General features: G+C 42.8%; 1 protein-coding gene across 2 annotated transcripts in view; it reads left to right on the top strand.

Annotated features, from left to right (window-relative positions):
* Positions 1-13,826, top strand: part of FPGT (fucose-1-phosphate guanylyltransferase) — a 127,708-nt gene extending 113,882 nt beyond the window's left edge. For both annotated transcript variants that reach the window (XM_078668689.1, XM_078668682.1), the window contains one exon: positions 12,056-13,826. In XM_078668689.1, coding sequence (XP_078524815.1) covers positions 12,056-13,491 — 1,436 coding nt within the window. In that variant the 3' untranslated portion in view covers positions 13,492-13,826. The remainder of the gene's footprint in view (positions 1-12,055) is intronic.
* Positions 13,827-19,054: the final 5,228 nt, after the last annotated feature.

The following is a 19,054-nucleotide window of genomic DNA, read 5'->3' as shown; positions in this document are numbered from 1 at the left end:
TTGCAGCAGTATATACTCAGAAGGGTATTATGCACACATGCCGACTGTTGTTGTCTCAATGCTGGGTAGGGTGTAGGTGGAAGCATTAGTGGAATACATTCCATTTTCATCTGTGGTCTAAAGGGATTTTACCTTTTAGGTGGCTACCAGTAGTGATCAAGTAGTTACCATGAAGAGTTCATTGTGAAACTTTTTTTTGTGGAAAGAGACCTAACAGTCTTTGTTTGTTTGAAGTAAGTGTGAAAACATACATACATACTTAGGTCATCAGGGGGACAGTTATTAAATTGGTGACCACTCAAACAATTGGTCAAGTTATAATAAGTAATCCTCATTTAGACCCCCATCTTATAAAGGAGTTGTTGACTCATTTAATTAACTTTATCTTAGGGAATGTACTGATAACACTATTGTTGGCCATTCTTGATTATTTTTAAGCTATGATGATTGGCAAAAATATGGATTGTTATTAGTTTTCTTAAATGAGTCCATGGTGAACCACTGTTGTCTGTACTTTAGTTAAATGCCCCAGATTCCTGATTGGCATATTGGTTATCCGCTGTGTCTGTTTACTTTGGTTTAAATAAATGTACCAAATCTACAAGATTTTGGTCTTTAAATTAATACGTCCAAAATCAAATATATGTTTATATATACCAGGAGATCAGAGCGAATGAGATCATCAAGATGGGCTCTGAAACATTGGAAAGGATCCGGCAATTCGATTATCTGGGTATCAATCAGGCTGAACAACACCAGTTCCTGGGACCTGCAGATTACCAAGAGCACCTTAATTGTGAAACATCAAGCTGCAGCCATACACTAATTTGTAAAAAACTGCCTGGTCCCCTGCCCATCTAGCAATCGAGATTTACAAAGCACAAGCCAAGGGGGGACGCACTATACGGGGCAGAACTTTGGGCCAAGTGCAACATGAGCGCCTTGAACACAGCAGAAAACAACTTTGTTAGGTGCCTTCTGGGCTTACGGAAAGGTGCAATTTTGATCCCTCTCTGCCTTGACTTGGGGATCAATGATATTTTGGTGCAGATAGCATTGAGACCTTTATTGTTCTGGGTATTGAAGGAGTGCAGGGATATGCCAATGGTGGGGGCAAGATCAGTCCTAGTCCCTGTAGCTATCTATTTGTTGGAATTGTGATGGGGTATGAAGAGCTGGATTGTATAGTTGATTTTAATGTATTTATATAGCTTTATTCCAACAATTTTCAAATGAATAATTGTAATGTTATCATGGTGGTTTTAGATCCTCTTTAAGTCTTTAAAGTGTGCCATCCCATGGGTTATTTAAGTAGGTAAACTAAATGTGACCACAAAGAGAACATGTGTTAAAAATCCCTCTAACAAAGTGCTAGAAATTCCATGTACTTTATTCCTGTTAGTAGAGCTTGGTGAAGTTACATCACGGTATTTGTGCTGTAGCAAAGTTCTTCTATATCAATCTGCAAATGGAAATTTCTGAAGTATATGTCAAGCAATAAGTTGAGAATCCCTTTGGACAAAGTTCCAGGAAGTAAGTACCACAATGAGAGATGCACCCCGTCATTCTCTCACACCATAAGACCACTCGCTAGACCTCTACAGACAACAAGAGGCTTGCCTTCTAACAGTAACGGGAACAGGTTCAGGTAGCTCTGCATTGTACCCTTGCAATACCGTAATGTCATGCTTGAGCAAAAATTCCATATCTACTTAAAAAAAAAGTTTATATGCTAACTTTGCTGCAGGTGACACAAAGCCACTTTATCAGTGAAATTAGGTGAAGTAAGGAAGCTTTGCCCTTAAGGTAGAGACAAAGTTTTAATACAACTTCTATAGAGTTAGACTTTCTCTTAATCTGAGTGCTCTTCCCTTAAGCAGGACGTTTCACCTAAGAAGGGTGAAATTTCAGGAAAAAGGCATTTGTTTTCCCTGGTGTCAGTTAGTGCCGCAGTTAGCCCTGTGCAGTGGTGGGCAAACAATGTACTTTGCTTCAGAGTCACTAGTTCAATATCTATCCACTACTTTCCCGTCCATGTTGTCAGGAATCTCAGCAAGGGACATCTGGCGGTGAAGAATCTGTTGTATGTTGCTCTGGAGGATGTGAAAAAGGTAAGTAGCTTAGGTTGGTGTACTTTTGGCCCTGAGTGGGATTGTCACCCTTTTTCCTATCTGCCTGTTTTTTAAATCCTTTGCTAGCTTCGTAAAGTACAGAGCAGGTAGAGAGATAAAACAATTACTACAGTCTTTGTTACTTTGCAGACTTTTACATGTTATACATTTTAAAAGGTGTTCTTCTGAAGTTTGATTTAAAATGGGAGTTTAACTCATTTAAATAAAACACTGTTGGTAGAAATGGGGGGGTCTCTAGTTGGCAGTGGCTTACACCCTCTCCAATAGGGACCCTTTCGTAAAGTCTTGGTAAGGGGATTACACACCCAAGATAACCCCTGCTCACCTCCCTGGTAGCCTGGCACGAGTAGTCAGGCCTATCTCAGAGGCAATGTGTACAGCATTTGTACATAACACACAGTAAGTGTTAGAAATGGGACTTCTGGTTGGCTAGGGCTTGCGCCTAAGCCAGGCAGCATCTACCACTCTAGTCAGGGGAAGGGAGTTACACGCTGAAGATAACCCCTGCTCACCCCCTTGGTAGCTTGGCATGAGCAGTCAGGCTTAACCCAGAGGCAATGTGTGAAGCATTTGCGCAACACACACACAGCAGCAACACACTAGGCACACCACAATAGAACTCCACACAAGGCCGTATATAAAAATAGCCTTTGTATTATCCAAAACACATTAGAATAGTAATCACACCATTTAAAATGTGCCAACTGGCACTAGGCAATATTTACAGGGGGTTATATACACATGACAGGGCCAATTAGGCTACTGTCAGAACCATCATAGAGGACAAATAGTAAATGTAGAACAGAACCAGTAATTACTGGCAAAACACTGTACTCAGCATTATATCCTGCAACATAAATCATATTATGCAATCAGCATCACGTTAGGCAGAAAATATATTCTGCACCAATCTCATACGCCTAAACATATTAGACAATAATATCCTCACCAGCATAAACACATTATGCAATACCCTCACAAGCATAAACACAGTATGCCATAACCTCATAAGTAGAGAATAACCTCACAGGCATAAACCTCATATTAGGGAATAGCCTATTAAACATAAACATCAAAGACATAAATCAGGGCGCATAAATCCCATTTCCTAGGCACCACATAAATCCCATTAGGGCCTGGCGCCCTATCAGCCTACCACTGCCCCCCTGGCCAACTGGCCTTCTCAGAGGGCTCAAATGCCCCATGTCCATAATGTCAGGGTGGGCTGCCAATGCAGCAGAATCCAAAAGTGCGCAATTGCGCTGGCCTAAACGGTGCAGCTGCCACTAATTGCTGTGCAGCTGTGAAGCAAACAGTGGGCACTGGCTCTCACTGTGCCTTCTGGGCCCCTCTGGGTCCCCACAGGGACTCCCTAAACAAATATGGCCAAAACGAGGCGGTTGCCCGCCACAGCGGCGCAACTGAGGAAACAAAGAATCAGGTGCTGGCGCTTTGGTGCCCTCAGGAGTTCACACAGGGACTCTACAACAAAATGCCCCCAATCATTGGAGCGGCCCGCTCTCCTGCGAGTCCGCTCTGAAACTGGGCACTGACAATGTGCCAATCATGAAGCCCCTCTCTGGGGCTCTTTAAACAAAACTACCCCCAAAGGAAATTTGGCCGGCTCCAGGCACCGGAAATGTGCCTGGAAAAGGGGTCAGCCCTGCATGAAATAGAGCCCCCACTCACAGGGCTCTTCCTGCTCCTCTCCTGCTCGGGGAAATTCTGCTCTTCTCCTTGGCCAAAGGCAGGCCATTATGGCCGGCTCAGTAACTCGCGGGGCTCTCTCTTCACCACAAGAGCCCCGCTGACCACCTGCAGCATCTCTCCTCCTCTGGTGGTGCCCGTGGGACTTCCCTCAGCTCCCTGGAACCCCGCCTGACCGCAGGCTCACTCTCGGCCACGTTGCATTTGGCGGCCTCGGCAGCCTCTTGCTGTTCTCGGCCCCGCCCAGAGTCAGGCAAGGCCACCTAGCTTCCGGGTCGGGCTGGCTGCTCAGCCGCATTGCAGGTTGGGCACCTGCTCGAAAAATCAAAACATAAAGAGGGGTGGGCACCCGATTAAAAGGCACCATAATGCGGGGTAAGCACCCGCTATTTTAAATTTACATAAAGCGGGGTGGGCTCCCTCTCGGTATGCAAACAATGCAGGGTGGGCACCCGCTCCTCGAGGCATCACGGGGGAATCCCTACGACGGGGATTTTCTCTAAAAAGACGGGCAGCTCAGCCCTGCGAAGCCCACGCTCTCCTCTTTCTTGGGACAGGTAAATTATAGCACTCACGAGGCGCTAGAGGTCCAGAAAGTCCTTAGAGGTCGATGGGGCATAGCTGGGCCCAGAGAGGTCAGGACACAGGGCCCTCCAGCAGGGAGGCAAGCCCCTGTGGCGGCTCCACCTGGGCCTCCAGCAGCAGCAAGTCCCAACAAGTCCAGAAACAGCACAACATCATGGGGTCACAGCCCCTATATTTATATTGCGCGTTCCTTTGTCTGCAGTGGCACAGGGCTTGGGGGAACCAGCAAAAACTGGTTCAGGGGGGAATTAGAGCACTCTGTTTACCAGGCTCCTCTTCCCCTTTGTCAGGTGTGGGCTCGGTAATCAGACACAACACAGGAGGTGGAGCCAGCATTGTACAGGCTAGGCACAGACCTATTCAGGGCCAGGGGATTACTCCTCCCACTACTACCAATGCAGATGTCCCATTCAGCCTATTGCTAACTCACCCTGCCCCTCCTGGAGCCACCCACATCTCCCAGCCCCTGTCACTCAAAAGCCAGACATGCAATTCACATCAGGCAGGCAGACATGTAGCACACAGAAATGCCAACTTCTAAAAGTGGCATTTCTAAAATAGTTATAATAAATCTGCGCACACCATTGTGCAGCATTTATTATGCCATTTCCAAATATAATAAACTTGACCATGTTGCTCTGCTCATCAGGAATTACCACTGAATCACTTATCAGGGAATCCCCAATACATTCCTACGGGAGGGCAGCCCCACAGCAGTGAGAAACCAAAATGGCTGTTTGTCACTAACATTCTTAAGGTACATGTCCTATCTTTAACCTACAATCCACCCAGGGCTAGCTAGGGCCTACCTTAGGGGGGACTGACATGTAGTGAAATGAGGGTCACAGACATGGCACACACTTTATATGCTATGTCGCAGCGGCAGTAACAAATGCAAAAACAACAATTGACGGACAGAATGCAGAACAATGTCATACATTCACCCCAGTACAGAGATCCGGGCCTAAATTCATCGTTTTTTTGCACTCCACACCACCCCAGGTCAGACATGGCTATATGCAAATCAGCCTTGACCCTGTGCCTCATGGGAACAGTCCAGCCCGAACTGCCAAGCCATGTCTTTCCTGGACCGGAATCAAGCATCCAAGGACCGGTTTCTGGCTATCAGCCTTCATCAGCCTGGATAGCTTGAGTCCAGTGGTGTGGAGAGCATGTCACTCACGTCTGAGCATACCCATCCCACTCGGGGTGACAAATGCAAAAACAACGATTGATGGACAGAATGCAGAACAATGTCAAACATTCACCCCAGTACAGACATCTGGGCCTAAATCCATCGTTTTTTTGCACTCCACACCACCCCAGGTCAGACATGGCTATATGCAAATCAGCGTTGACCCTGTGCCTCATGGGAACAGTCCAGCCCCAACTGCCAATCCATGTCTTTCCAGGACCGGAATCAAGCATCCAAGGACCGGTTTCTGGCTATCAGCCTTCATCAGCCTGGATAGCTTGACTCCAGTGGTGTGGAGAGCATGGGACTCACGTCTGAGCATACCCATCCCACTCGGGGTGACAAATGCAAAAACAACAATTGATGGACAGAATGCAGAACAATGTCATACATTCACCCCAGTACAGAGATCTGGGCCTAAATCCATCGTTTTTTGCACTCCACACCACCCCGGTCAGACATGGCTATATGCAAATCAGCCTTGACCCTGTGCCTCATGGGAACACTCCAGCCCGAACTGCCAAGCCATGTCTTTCCTGGACCGGAATCAAGCATCCAAGGACCGGTTTCTGGCTATCAGCCTTCATCAGCCTGGATAGCTTGACTCCAGTGGTGTGGAGAGCATGGGACTCACGTCTAAGCATACCCTTCCCACTCGGGGTGACAAATGCAAAAACAACAATTGATGGACAGAATGCAGAATAATGTCATACATTCACCCCAGTACAGAGATCTGGGCCTAAATACATCGTTGTTTTGCACTCCACACCACCCCAGGTCAGACATGGCTATATGCAAATCAGCCTTGACCCTGTGCCTCATGGGAACAGTCCAGCCCGAACTGCCAAGCCATGTCTTTCCTGGACCGGAATCAAGCATCCAAGGACTGGTTTCTGGCTATCAGCCTTCATCAGCCTGGATAGCTTGACTCCAGTGGTGTGGAGAGCATGGGACTCACGTCTGAGCATACCCATCCCACTCGGGGTGACAAATGCAAAAACAACAATTGATGGACAGAATGCAGAACAATGTCATACATTCACCCCAGTACAGAGATCTGGGCCTAAATCCATCGTTTTTTGCACTCCACACCACCCCAGGTCAGACATGGCTATATGCAAATCAGCCTTGACCCTGTGCCTCATGGGAACACTCCAGCCCGAACTGCCAAGCCATGTCTTTCCTGGACCGGAATCAAGCATCCAAGGACCGGTTTCTGGCTATCAGCCTTCATCAGCCTGGATAGCTTGACTCCAGTGGTGTGGAGAGCATGGGACTCACGTCTAAGCATACCCTTCCCACTCGGGGTGACAAATGCAAAAACAACAATTGATGGACAGAATGCAGAATAATGTCATACATTCACCCCAGTACAGAGATCTGGGCCTAAATACATCGTTGTTTTGCACTCCACACCACCCCAGGTCAGACATGGCTATATGCAAATCAGCCTTGACCCTGTGCCTCATGGGAACAGTCCAGCCCGAACTGCCAAGCCATGTCTTTCCTGGACCGGAATCAAGCATCCAAGGACTGGTTTCTGGCTATCAGCCTTCATCAGCCTGGATAGCTTGACTCCAGTGGTGTGGAGAGAATGGGACTCACGTCTGAGCATACCCATCCCACTCGGGGTGACAAATGCAAAAACAACAATTGATGGACAGAATGCAGAACAATGTCATACATTCACCCCAGTACAGGGATCTGGGCCTAAATCCATCATTTATTTGCACTCCACACCACCCCAGGTCAGACATGGCTATATGCAAATCAGCCTTGACCCTGTGCCTCATGGGAACAGTCCAGCCCGAACTGCCAAGCCATGTCTTTCCTGGACCGGAATCAAGCATCCAAGGACTGGTTTCTGGCTATCAGCCTTCATCAGCTTGGATAGCTTGACTCCAGTGGTGTGGAGAGCATGGGACTCACGTCTGAGCATACCCATCCCACTCGGGGTGACAAATGCAAAAACAACAATTGATGGACAGAATGCAGAACAATGTCATACATTCACCCCAGTACAGAGATCTGGGCCTAAATCCATCGTTTTTTTGCACTCCAAACCACCCCAGGTCAGACATGGCTATATGCAAATCAGCCTTGAGCCTGTGCCTCATGGGAACAGTCCAGCCCGAACTGCCAAGCCATGTCTTTCCTGGACCGGAATCAAGCATCCAAGGACCGGTTTCTGGCTATCAGCCTTCATCAGCCTGGATAGCTTGACTCCAGTGGTGTGGAGAGCATGGGACTCACGTCTGAGCATACCCATCCCACTCGGGGTGACAAATGCAAAAACAACAATTGATGGACAGAATGCAGAACAATGTCATACATTCACCCCAGTACAGAGATCTGGGCCTCAATCCATCATTTTTTTGCACTCCACCCCACCCCATGCCAGACATGGCTATATGCAAATCAGCCTTGACCCTGTGCCTCATGGGAACAGTCCAGCCCGAACTGCCAAGCCATGTCTTTCCTGGACCGGAATCAAGCATCCAAGGACCGGTTTCTGGCTATCAGCCTTCATCAGCCTGGATAGCTTGACTCCAGTGGTGTGGAGAGCATGGGACTCACGTCTGAGCATACCCATCCCACTCGGGGTGACAAATGCAAAAACAACAATTGATGGACAGAATGCAGAACAATGTCATACATTCACCTCAGTACAGAGATCTGGGCCTAAATCCATCATTTTTTTGCACTCCACACCACCCCAGGTCAGACATGGCTATATGCAAATCAGCCTTGACCCCGTGCCTCATGGGAACAGTCCAGCCCGAACTGCCAAGCCATGTCTTTCCTGGACCGGAATCAAGCATTCAAGGACCGGTTTCTGGCTATCAGCCTTCATCCGCCTGGATAGCTTGACTCCAGTGGTGTGGAGAGCATGGGACTCACGTCTGAGCATACCCATCCCACTCGGGGTGACAAATGCAAAAACAACAATTGATGGACAGAATGCAGAACAATGTCATACATTCACCGCAGTACAGAGATCTGGGCCTAAATCCATCGTTTTTTTGCACTCCACACCACCCCAGGTCAGACATGGCTATATGCAAATCAGCCTTGACCCTGTGCCTCATGGGAACAGTCCAGCCCTAACTGCCAAGCCATGTCTTTCCTGGACCGGAATCAAGCATCCATGGACCGGTTTCTGGCTATCAGCCTGGATAGCTTGACTCCAGTGGTGTGGAGAGCATGGGACTCACGTCTGAGCATACCCATCCCACTCGGGGTGACAAATGCAAAAACAACAATTGATGTACAGAATGCAGAACAATGTCATACATTCACCCCAGTACAGAGATCTGGGCCTAAATCCATCGTTTTTTGCACTCCACACCACCCCAGGTCAGACATGGCAGTAACTAAAATTTAAGAAATTCTGCTAATTAAACTGTATGGATGCGATTATTTTAGCACAAAGTGATGTGATGGTTCAAAACCCAGTCTGAAACACAGCCTCAAAGGAGAGAAGTGTTGGAAAACACAGGGTTGCTTCTGGACTGAGTCCCAGGGGAAGCGAGGCATCAGTTCTGCTGCACGCAGAAGTGTTGCATCAATTCTTTACTGCCAGGAGAAGCAATGCGTCCAAATCCAAAGACGGTTCTGGTTTGCGAGGTAAAGAATTGGAAACGTGGCACACAGGTGCGATTTGTGAGAAATCCAGGAGCTGTGGAATGCAGCAGAACCTCCTCCAAGGGCCCAGAACTGGAATTGGCAACACTGGGTAGGTCAGAACTCCCAGCAATGTAATTCAGAGATGCTGCAGATGAAGTCTTTGATGGCACTCAGTCTTCCAACAGGGCACACAAATGCATAAGCCCTTTGGAAAAGCAGGATACAAGAAAGCAAAGCCCAGTTCACTGCCCACAGAAAGAAGAAGCAACTGCAGGCCAACCTAGCAAAGCAACACACATCAAAGTGGCAGTACTTCTCCTGATAGCTCTTCGACTCATCTTCTCGGCAGAGTACCAGTCCAGTAGTGTTCTAAAAATGTGGGGTTACAGGTCTAATACTTTTACCCCTTTTGCACTTTGAAGTATGCATGCTTCAAAGGAAAGGCTTTGTTGCCACAAGATCCTGCCTTGCTCTGCCTTGGCTCCAGACACAATACTAGGGGAGTGGGGTGGCGACAGCATTGGGAGAGAGCAGGTACAGCCGTATTCAGGTGTCAGTGACAACTCCTCCCACCACTCTAGCTCAGGAAGTCCCATAAGGCTGCTGAGTGCACAAACAGCCCAACTGTCAGTTTAAACCAGACATTGATTCCACAGGCAGACAGAGGCACAGGATGGTAAAGTAAGAAAATGCCCACTTTCTAAAAGTGGTTACCTCAGCCCTATTTCCCTAACTTGGGTAAAAAGGTTATGAAAAGTAACCCATAATCAAATAAACAATATGTATTGCAAAAACATCTTTTACTAAAAAATTGAAATAAAGAGACAGTAAGACGATGTACAAAAGGTGCTCATGCAGTTACATGACAGATATTATAAAGGTCACAATTAACAGTGTAAACAGGGAAACAATGAAGAGACAAGTGAATTAACATAGAAACGTGTCCAACAAATCACAAGAACGGAAGGGGCAATAAATGCTTTCTCTTCAATATGTGCCAAATCAAGCGACAACGGCGTTTCAGCCAGATCAATATCTTACGGTCATCATCAGGACAGACAACTAAAAATATCTCTGCATCCAATAGAAAGAATCTGCAAAAAATTGAAAGGTACCATACCCAATGGTTTTAATTCAATAATATCAGCATAGCACAAGACAGGGAAACCAGTGCCATGCATTTATAGCTGATAAATGATGTGTTAGTCAAAGAACCATATGAATCAAGGAGAAACTCAAAATACAAATATGGAACAAAGAATGAGAAGAGATCAAACAAATGCAATCACAGTGTCATCCATGTTATAAAAACTGTGAGTGGAAAACAGAATGAAATCTATCAGATTCCGTAAGGACATCTAGCATACACATAAGCATCTTTTGTCCATTGCCTTAGTGTAATTATATTTCAATTTTTTAGTAAAATATGTTTTTGCAATACATATTGTTTGATTAATTATGGGTACCTTTTAATAACCTTTTTCCAATTCTTTTATGACTTGTGTTCTCTGTATATTGTTTTTAGTTTGTTTTCTTCTGTATTCATAACAAATGTCGTTTCTTGTTAAGGACTTTTATTGCTTGAACCACTGTTGTTGTTATAACACTTTTTAAAAGTGGCAACTTTAAAACCACCTTTACTAAAAGATGTATTTATAAAACCTGAGCTCAGGGAGCACAAACTCCAAATCTCTAGCTCTTCCTAATTGAAAGTTACACTTGTAAGATGTTGCAAGGCAGCTCCAATGCTAAGCTATGGGAGAGCTAGTCCCTGCAAAAATGAAAAACGAAATCAGCAGTATTTCACTATCAGGACATGTAAAAAGCACCAAAACGTGTCTTCCCTTTCACATAAACTGCACCGTGCTCATGGGGTTACCTAAGAGGTTCCTTACATGTAGTAAGAGTTTGACGTGGCTGTTTAAAATTGCATGCACAGACACTGCAATGGCAGGTCTGAGACATGTTTACAGGGCTACTCCTGTGGGTGGCACAGTCAGTGCTGCAGGCCAACTAGTAGCATTTGATGTACAGTCCCTGGGCACCCACAGTGCAAATTCCTACAGACTTACCAATAAATCAAATATGCCAATCATGGATACCCACCCAATCACAATTATAATTTACACTGGGAACACTTGCACTTTAGCCCTGATCAGCAGTGGTGAAGTAGACAAAGCCAGCAAAAAACAAAGTACTGCATACAAACAAATATACAGGAGGTAGAGGCAAAATACGGTGTAAACCACACCAAGGATGCCAGGTCTAACAACTGTGTATTCAGGTATTTTTCTTAAGCCCAAACATGTATTGTTTTTAAGCTGAGAATGATTTTGTTCACTCTCTTTTTCTTTAGTGTTGCGACTTTTACCTCAACAAAAAAAAATGTTCTGTAAAATTGAGGCATGCTGTGGTAATTTGCCTTTGTAATTACGATTTTGTTAAGGGCAGGTTCAAATGGAGTAAACTATGCCATTAGACCTCTGTTTGTGTGTAAATTAGTTTTACTTTTATTACATGCTTACATTTTCATGTCATCTCAAGTCATTGTACCTATGCCTCAAGGTCTCTTTGATATAAACAAAATATACATACATTAAATGTAAAGCTGAAGGCTTAGCCTTTATTGAATTATTTGGTTTCCCTAGTTCAGAACGCAGAATAAAAATGTAATGTCGTCATAATGGTACTAAATACGTTAAATATGAACTTAGTAAGATTTTACAGAGCATTTAGTTTATTACTCATATGCATTGTATTATGCCTATACTTGTCTTTTACATTGTTTTAAGATTTTTTTTCTTTTTAGGTGGATATAGTCAACGGTTACCAAGTGCAAGTGCATTGGGAAAAATATTTACAGCATTACCAATGGGTTGCCCAATTTTTCAGATGCTAGAACTCAAACTGGCTGCATATATCGATTTTCCAAGATTCATGAGTCCTGGAGTTCTTGTAACTTGTGCAGATGATATTGAACTTTTTAGTACCGGAACCAAAGAGATTATTAAGTTTGATAAGCCTGGCTTTACAGCTTTAGCTCATCCTTCTTCACTGACCATAGGCACAACACATGGGGTGTATGTACTAGAACCATCAGTTTTACCAGAACATTATGAATTAGAGTATAGGGTATGTAGACATTTTCTTCATAAGCCTACAATACAAATGATGCATCAGGCTGGGGCGGTAACTAAAATGAGAAACTTAGAGTTACATTCTGTGGAAGGCGATGGTGAAAAGGGTACAGCAAGCTCTGAGATTGTTTATACTGATAGTTTGTTTTACATCGATCACAGCACTGCAAAAATATTGCTTGCTTTCAATAAAGAAATTGGCACACTTAGCTGTGAGATAGATGCATACGGTGACTTTCTGCAAGCCCTTGGATCCGAAGCAACGCTGGATTATACAAGGAACACTGTCAATGTTACAAAAAAAGACACACAACTAATTGAAATGAGGGAAAAGATATTTTGGCTGTTAAAAGGAACACAACTTAATGTTATTGTTTTAAATAACTCAAAATTCTATCATATTGGAACCACCAAAGAGTACATATTTCATCTTACCCAGGATGACAAGTTGAGAGCAGAGCTTGGCCTACAGTCTAAGATATTTAGTATCTTTTCAACGGAATCGGAGCATTTAGCCAAATCGACGTGTTTTATTCACAGTATACTGGATTCCCGGTCCTCTGTTGGTTCTGGCTCAGTTGTTGAGTATTGTAGATTGGGTCCTGACGTTTCATTGGGGGAAAACTGCATTGTTAGTAGTTCCTGTATAACTATGAAAACAATCATCCCAACAAATTCCTTTGTGTATTCAATGAGTTTGAAGATTGATGGACAATTAATGTATTCAACAATAGCATGTGGGTTAGAAGATGATTTAAAAAAGAACGTAAAATCACTCTCCGAAATACAGTCTCTGCAATATTTTGGAATAATTCTGCCATATTGCCTGCGTTTATGGGGTCTAAAGGCTTCAGAAAAACTTTTCTCTGACAATAGCAGCGGCCTGGGTTTGTGGAATGCCCGTATTTTCCCTGTTTGTCTCTCTTTAGAGGAGTCTGCTGTATTGTCTGTATCGATGCTTAATGCCGTACACAACAATTGCCAATGTGGTATCTCTGACCGAAAGCTATTGTCAATTGCAGAAATGCTGTCCTTCAAAGATGTTGAAGACATGTTACTATTTAGGCACAAACTACGCGAGGAAATTGGTATCCAATTTAAGACTTGAAGATGTTGTTTGTAAAAATATTCAACCTCAGAGTCTCATATTTAACAAATAACTCCCCTTTTCCACGTGTTGCACAAAAAACGAGTAGATTTTATTTTTGTAAATAGTTTATGTAATTTAATGTTAGCTACTTTGTATTTCTTTATCATGTTAGCAGTGAAGATGGTTCAGCAATCAACTCATCTGAAAACAATTCACTGGTTCAATGTAGTGACATTCAGTGAACTAACAAACAGTGGCAGATTTCTCAATAAATAGCGTATCTGACTATAAATTGTTGGAGGGATTGAATTTATTTTTTTGTTTTAAATTAATAACAAAGTTGTATGCGAAAATATATTATATTGTCTGCATTATTTTAAAGCGTTATTTTCTATACCAATAACTACTTTCTTACTGATGGATCATGATGTAATTCACTGTAAAACTACGATAACCACAAGCCTGGATGGTGCAGTACTTTGCCTGAGGCTATCTGTAATGTGAAAATTCCTTTATCTCATTGAACTTCATTTCTGTAATTTACAACGTTTCGATCCAATAGTAATATAATCATCATTATCAGGAAATTACAATAGGATTATTATCAGGAAATTACTATTATGCCTGAGAGAAAACTGAAATAGGCAATAACACTGTCAAACAACCCAGGGTAAAAAAAGGAAAGAAAAATAGGGGCAGGGGAGGGAGGTAAAAAACAAAGACTTAGTTGCCAGCCTATAAAAGGGTCATAATACTAGTACCATAGAAAAACTAGCACAATTAATGGATGACTGGTCCTCACAAAACAATTATTCCCTGAAACCTAATGATAAGTTAATGGCCATCAGGATGAAGGTACTAAGTCCAAAACATATCTGTTAAGGGGGTGAGAGCTAGTATTGGCACGATAATGGAAGGTAACCAGTGTCCCAAGAGAGTACAATGGGACCGATCATACCTGAAAACAATGGCTATGGCATCAATATGTACATGTTGTGCAAGAGCTCTACTGGTTATGGGTACAGCCTGAGAGTATACATAAGTAAGGACTCTACAATACATCCTGAAGGTTGTCTTTCCACGTTGGGAGTTTGTGAGAAAAGTGTATGTGAGCTTGCCTAATCTGTCCTTCATAAAGGTCTATCACCTTTATGTAGATAACCTCTGTACAGGAGTCCAGCTATTTATTGAACTGTACAAAGCTGGCACTGTGGTTTGTGGTACCATTAGAAAGCACCGCTAAGGATTCCCTCAGGAGCTTGTTTGCAAAAAGCCCAAAAAAAGAGCAGAGTAGTGCGTTGCAACAAACTGCTCGCTTTGAAGTTTTCAGACAGGCAGGAAGTATATGTGTTTACTACAGTTCATGATGGGAGCACAGCTTTCGTTATGGTTTAAGAATCAAAAAGGGTCTTGACTCCTTACTCAGCAAGGCTGAGTCCAACCAATATCATCAAACAAAACAAAAGCCAATGCTGGGACTCCCTGTTCACCAACCAATATTCTTCAACAATAGCTGCTTTGAATTAAACAAAGACAACCTGTTTTTAATTTAACACCATACGGGATTTATTCTCTTTAGTGGAATTATTTTCTTTTTTAAGCACACTATTTTTCGTGCATGGAAATACACAATACAAAATACAACGAAATTTTTATATACAATATATACATACAGATTTATAAACAATATTTTACAAATTTCATACACACTTGGCCATACAATCATACACAAACCACTCATACAACTGAAAGTGAGAAAAAACAATGAGTCCACGTATCAGTGACTTATGGTGTTAAATTAAAAACAGGTTGTCTTTGTTTAATTCAAAGCAGCTATTGTTGAAGAATATTGGTTGGTGAACAGGGAGTCCCAGCCTTGGCTTTTGTTTTGTTTGATGATATTCGTTATGGTTTAGGCACAGATAGCAGAAGTTCACAAGTCCACATGTGTACCTGAATACAATAAGTAAATGGGTGGAGTGGGTAAAAACAACTAAGATCTTCAACCATATACTGTGAGGCGTAAAATGTGCACGTGGTATAAGAAGTTGGCCACACATTTGATTCAGGTGGCAAGATACAATGCAGATGTTGGCTATCGGCAGACCAATAAAGATAGGTTGATGTCCTTCCTTGACTTTCAGTTGTCTGTTATTAAAAGCCTAATTGCAGTAAGAGCGGTAGCCTCTACTTCGTCTGACAGCATTCCTGCAACAGAGCAAATGAGTTGCTGATATCGCATATGCAGAGTTTGTGCTCCTCAAGGAAAGAGGCAGAAGAGAAGAAATTATTGTCCCCAGTACCCATCTCAGCCTCGCTTGTGTTTGCTTCCCTTTGTTACCACAAAAGTGACGTTCTGGGAAATCGAAGTTGAGCACAGATTAGGAGTTACTACATGCTGCAAATGACTGATCGTGGATACATAACCTTCTGGGGGTTATTAAATGAGAAGCTGTGTAACCTTAGAAATTAGTGCATCTAATTTTGAAAGAAGCACTCTAATCGAAGACTTATTATTTCTAAATTTGATTTGAGCCACCATGTATTTACTGACTCCACTAAAGAGTTTTCTGTGGAAAAATGTGATGTGTTCATGTTGCTTTTTAGGCCCTTTTCTGTCTCAGGTACTAAACCTACCAACACAAGTGAGGTACGAATTTTATTAGGAGACTATGCTAGATGGAAGGAATGTTGTGGCTCCCAGCAGATTCCAGAAATGTGAGGACAATGTGTTTTATGAGTCAACATTCGAAGTTTGTAAGGGATTCTGCGTAACAAATATTTAATGAGAGCTATGCATGTCACCCCACCCTGGATTCCCCTAAGTATCTCGTTTTCAAAAATGTGCAGGTTTGCTAGGGTTTCCCTGGGTGCCGCCTGTGCTAGAAGCCCAAAATCCACAGATATGCACGTTGAAAAAATGGGTAAATTTTCAGTGGAAATATGTGACACATCAGTATTGCATGTTTTAGCCTGTTTCCTGTTGCAGGCACTAGGCCTACCCACACAATTGATGTACCTTTTGTATCAGAAGACATGTGGGAGCGTAGATTAGTAGAATATTTGTGATTACCTATTGGATTTCGCTGCATTTGTTCCTTTCAAATGTTAGCCAGTGTGGAGACATTTCGAAAAATTCCCTCTGTATCTCACGCTAGCATGGGTATTCATAAATTCAGAGATGTACAATTAAATATCCACTGCTCCTAAACTCCATATCATATACCCAGTATAGAAATAAATTGGTTTTCTTTGATACTCATTTTCGGCTCACCATATTTCACCATATGAATTGGCCTATACTTTGTAAACACTGAGAAACCACTGTACGATGCAGCTCAGCTCTTGGCTCTGGGTACCTCAGATTCTTGGAGAACGTATAAACCTAAACAGAAGGGTCTAATGGTTGTAATGGTATATTGTATTTGTCAATATGCCATTGTGACAAAAAGTTGCAGATTAACAAGTTGTTACAAATGCACAATTTTTTCCCACTAAATTTCAACATTTCTTCATTTCAACAGTCAGTTTATTTGGAAAAACCTTGAGGAATAACACGTGACCCCTTGCTGAATTCAGAATTTTGTCTACGAGTTAGGAATCTTTAGGTTTTCTGGATCACCTATGGTTTTCAGACTGGTTACCACCACAAACTGAATTAGGTTGAAAGCACAAAAAATAGGAACAATGGGGTACCACTTAGAAAAATGCCAAAACTGTTGTAATAAAAATTATGTTTTTTGATTGAGCTCTGCATATGCCTGAAAGCGGGGAAGATGGCGACTTTAGCACAGCAAACCATTTGTTGATGCCTTTTATGGGAAAAACAGACACTTTCATTCACAGCACTTTTTTCCAATTTTTCTCCAAAAACCAAAGATTTAGCTAAAGTTTGCCCATTTTCTCTGTCCTCACCAAGGAAATCCACCAACTGTGCATACCAATAGAATCTCCAGAATGGTGGAAGAAAAGGCTGCATATTTGGCGTGAGTCCCTTCTGTGAGGGGAAAAGAAAGTTATGGAACCCTAAGCACCAACTACCCCAAATGGCCAAAAAAAAGGCATAGAATTTGAGTTGGGGGGGTCGATGGAGCCCCAGCAGTTAAAGGGTTAAATAGAAATCAGCCCTGCTTTCACTGTATTTAAAAGTGTTTTAGCAACTTTTGAGAAAACTTTGGTTTTTAAAAAAAAAAGTGTTTGCTATGACCTTTTTCTGCAGTAAAGGATACATTTTTTTCAACTCATGCACAACTGCTGTAAAACCTTTGCACTTCAGATACTGTGATATCTTGTCATCTATAAATAATGCACTGCTGGCACTGAACCAGCAGAAGATGAAAATGGTGTTACTGTATCATTTGGCATTTGTAACACATATGCGACCAAGCCATGTATAAAGAACATGATTTAAAACCAAGTATAGCTGAAGACATTAATAACTTACTCATCAACATGTTGGAGTATCTAAAAAGTATATGTTGCATCTTTTTTGATAACTTGCATACTTTGGATATTTTTGTGCTGAGAGCAGATGTAGTCCCTTACCTAGAGACATGGCATGGGTTATATTCGGCATCTAATCAGCAGTGTGTGATATACCAGTCCTACAGTGTTTAAAATTGTAAATATATGCATTGTGAAAAGAAATGCATATTACAAATTGTCTGTGAATGTGCTAACCCTTTCATCAGAAGTCACGTTCACCTGCTCTTCAGTTCATAGGTGTGCTGCCAATGATCTATTGCAGCGACTCTTAACCTTATGACCTCCAGGGACCCTCACTTCAGTGGGGGTCTAAATAATTTCTAAATAACGTCTAGGAATGTAAGCCTCAGAAAGAAAAATACTCAAAACGACAGAAAAACGCCTAACAAATACACAAATAATTGCATGTTTGCTTTAATTCACAAACAAAAATCATAATTCAAATTTTGATGGAAAGGTTGGAGCTTTTCTGATTTTTAGTTTATTTTTAAAATACAAAGCTATATTGTAGTAAGGTAGAATCTGCTTTTATGGTTACCCCCACTTTTTGCATGGTGCTAAGCTGTTATTGACTAGTCTGACTGGGATCCTGCTAATCAGGACCCCAGTCTATCTGCTTTCTCCATTAAATTGTTATGTTCGGTACTTAGGTACATCGTAGATTGGATACTGGGGTGCCCTTATCAGTCCCTAGTATGTGATACTAAGGTACCCCAGAGGTCCCCCATGGGCTGAAGCATGCATTATGCTGCCCATGGGACACAATTCAAAATGGAACTGCAGGCCTGCCATTGCAGCTTGTGTAAGCTGATGCTAGCACCACTTACTAAAGAGATAGGTTTCCTATATCTGGGGTCACTGCACTTAAAACCTATAAGTCACCCCTATAGCAGGCTTTTGCAATCCTGACAACAGAGTGCTTGGTTCTAACTGTGAGGGTGACCCTGCATGACCAGGGCAGCACTACAGCCTACGGAGTTCATTCTCCCAGATTGTAAGGGATGCAGCCATATACTATATAGAGGGGCACCGCATAATTATGCGCTGACCATCTCGAAACTGACTGCAACAAATCCTATCATGTTTGGTATCAAAC

Source organism: Lissotriton helveticus, chromosome 1_2, assembly GCF_964261635.1.
Source record: "Lissotriton helveticus chromosome 1_2, aLisHel1.1, whole genome shotgun sequence".
In the NCBI taxonomy this organism is placed as follows: domain Eukaryota; kingdom Metazoa; phylum Chordata; class Amphibia; order Caudata; family Salamandridae; genus Lissotriton; species Lissotriton helveticus.
The sequence above is the reverse complement of the archived record's forward strand: the minus strand, read 5'-3'. Positions and strand labels throughout refer to the sequence as shown.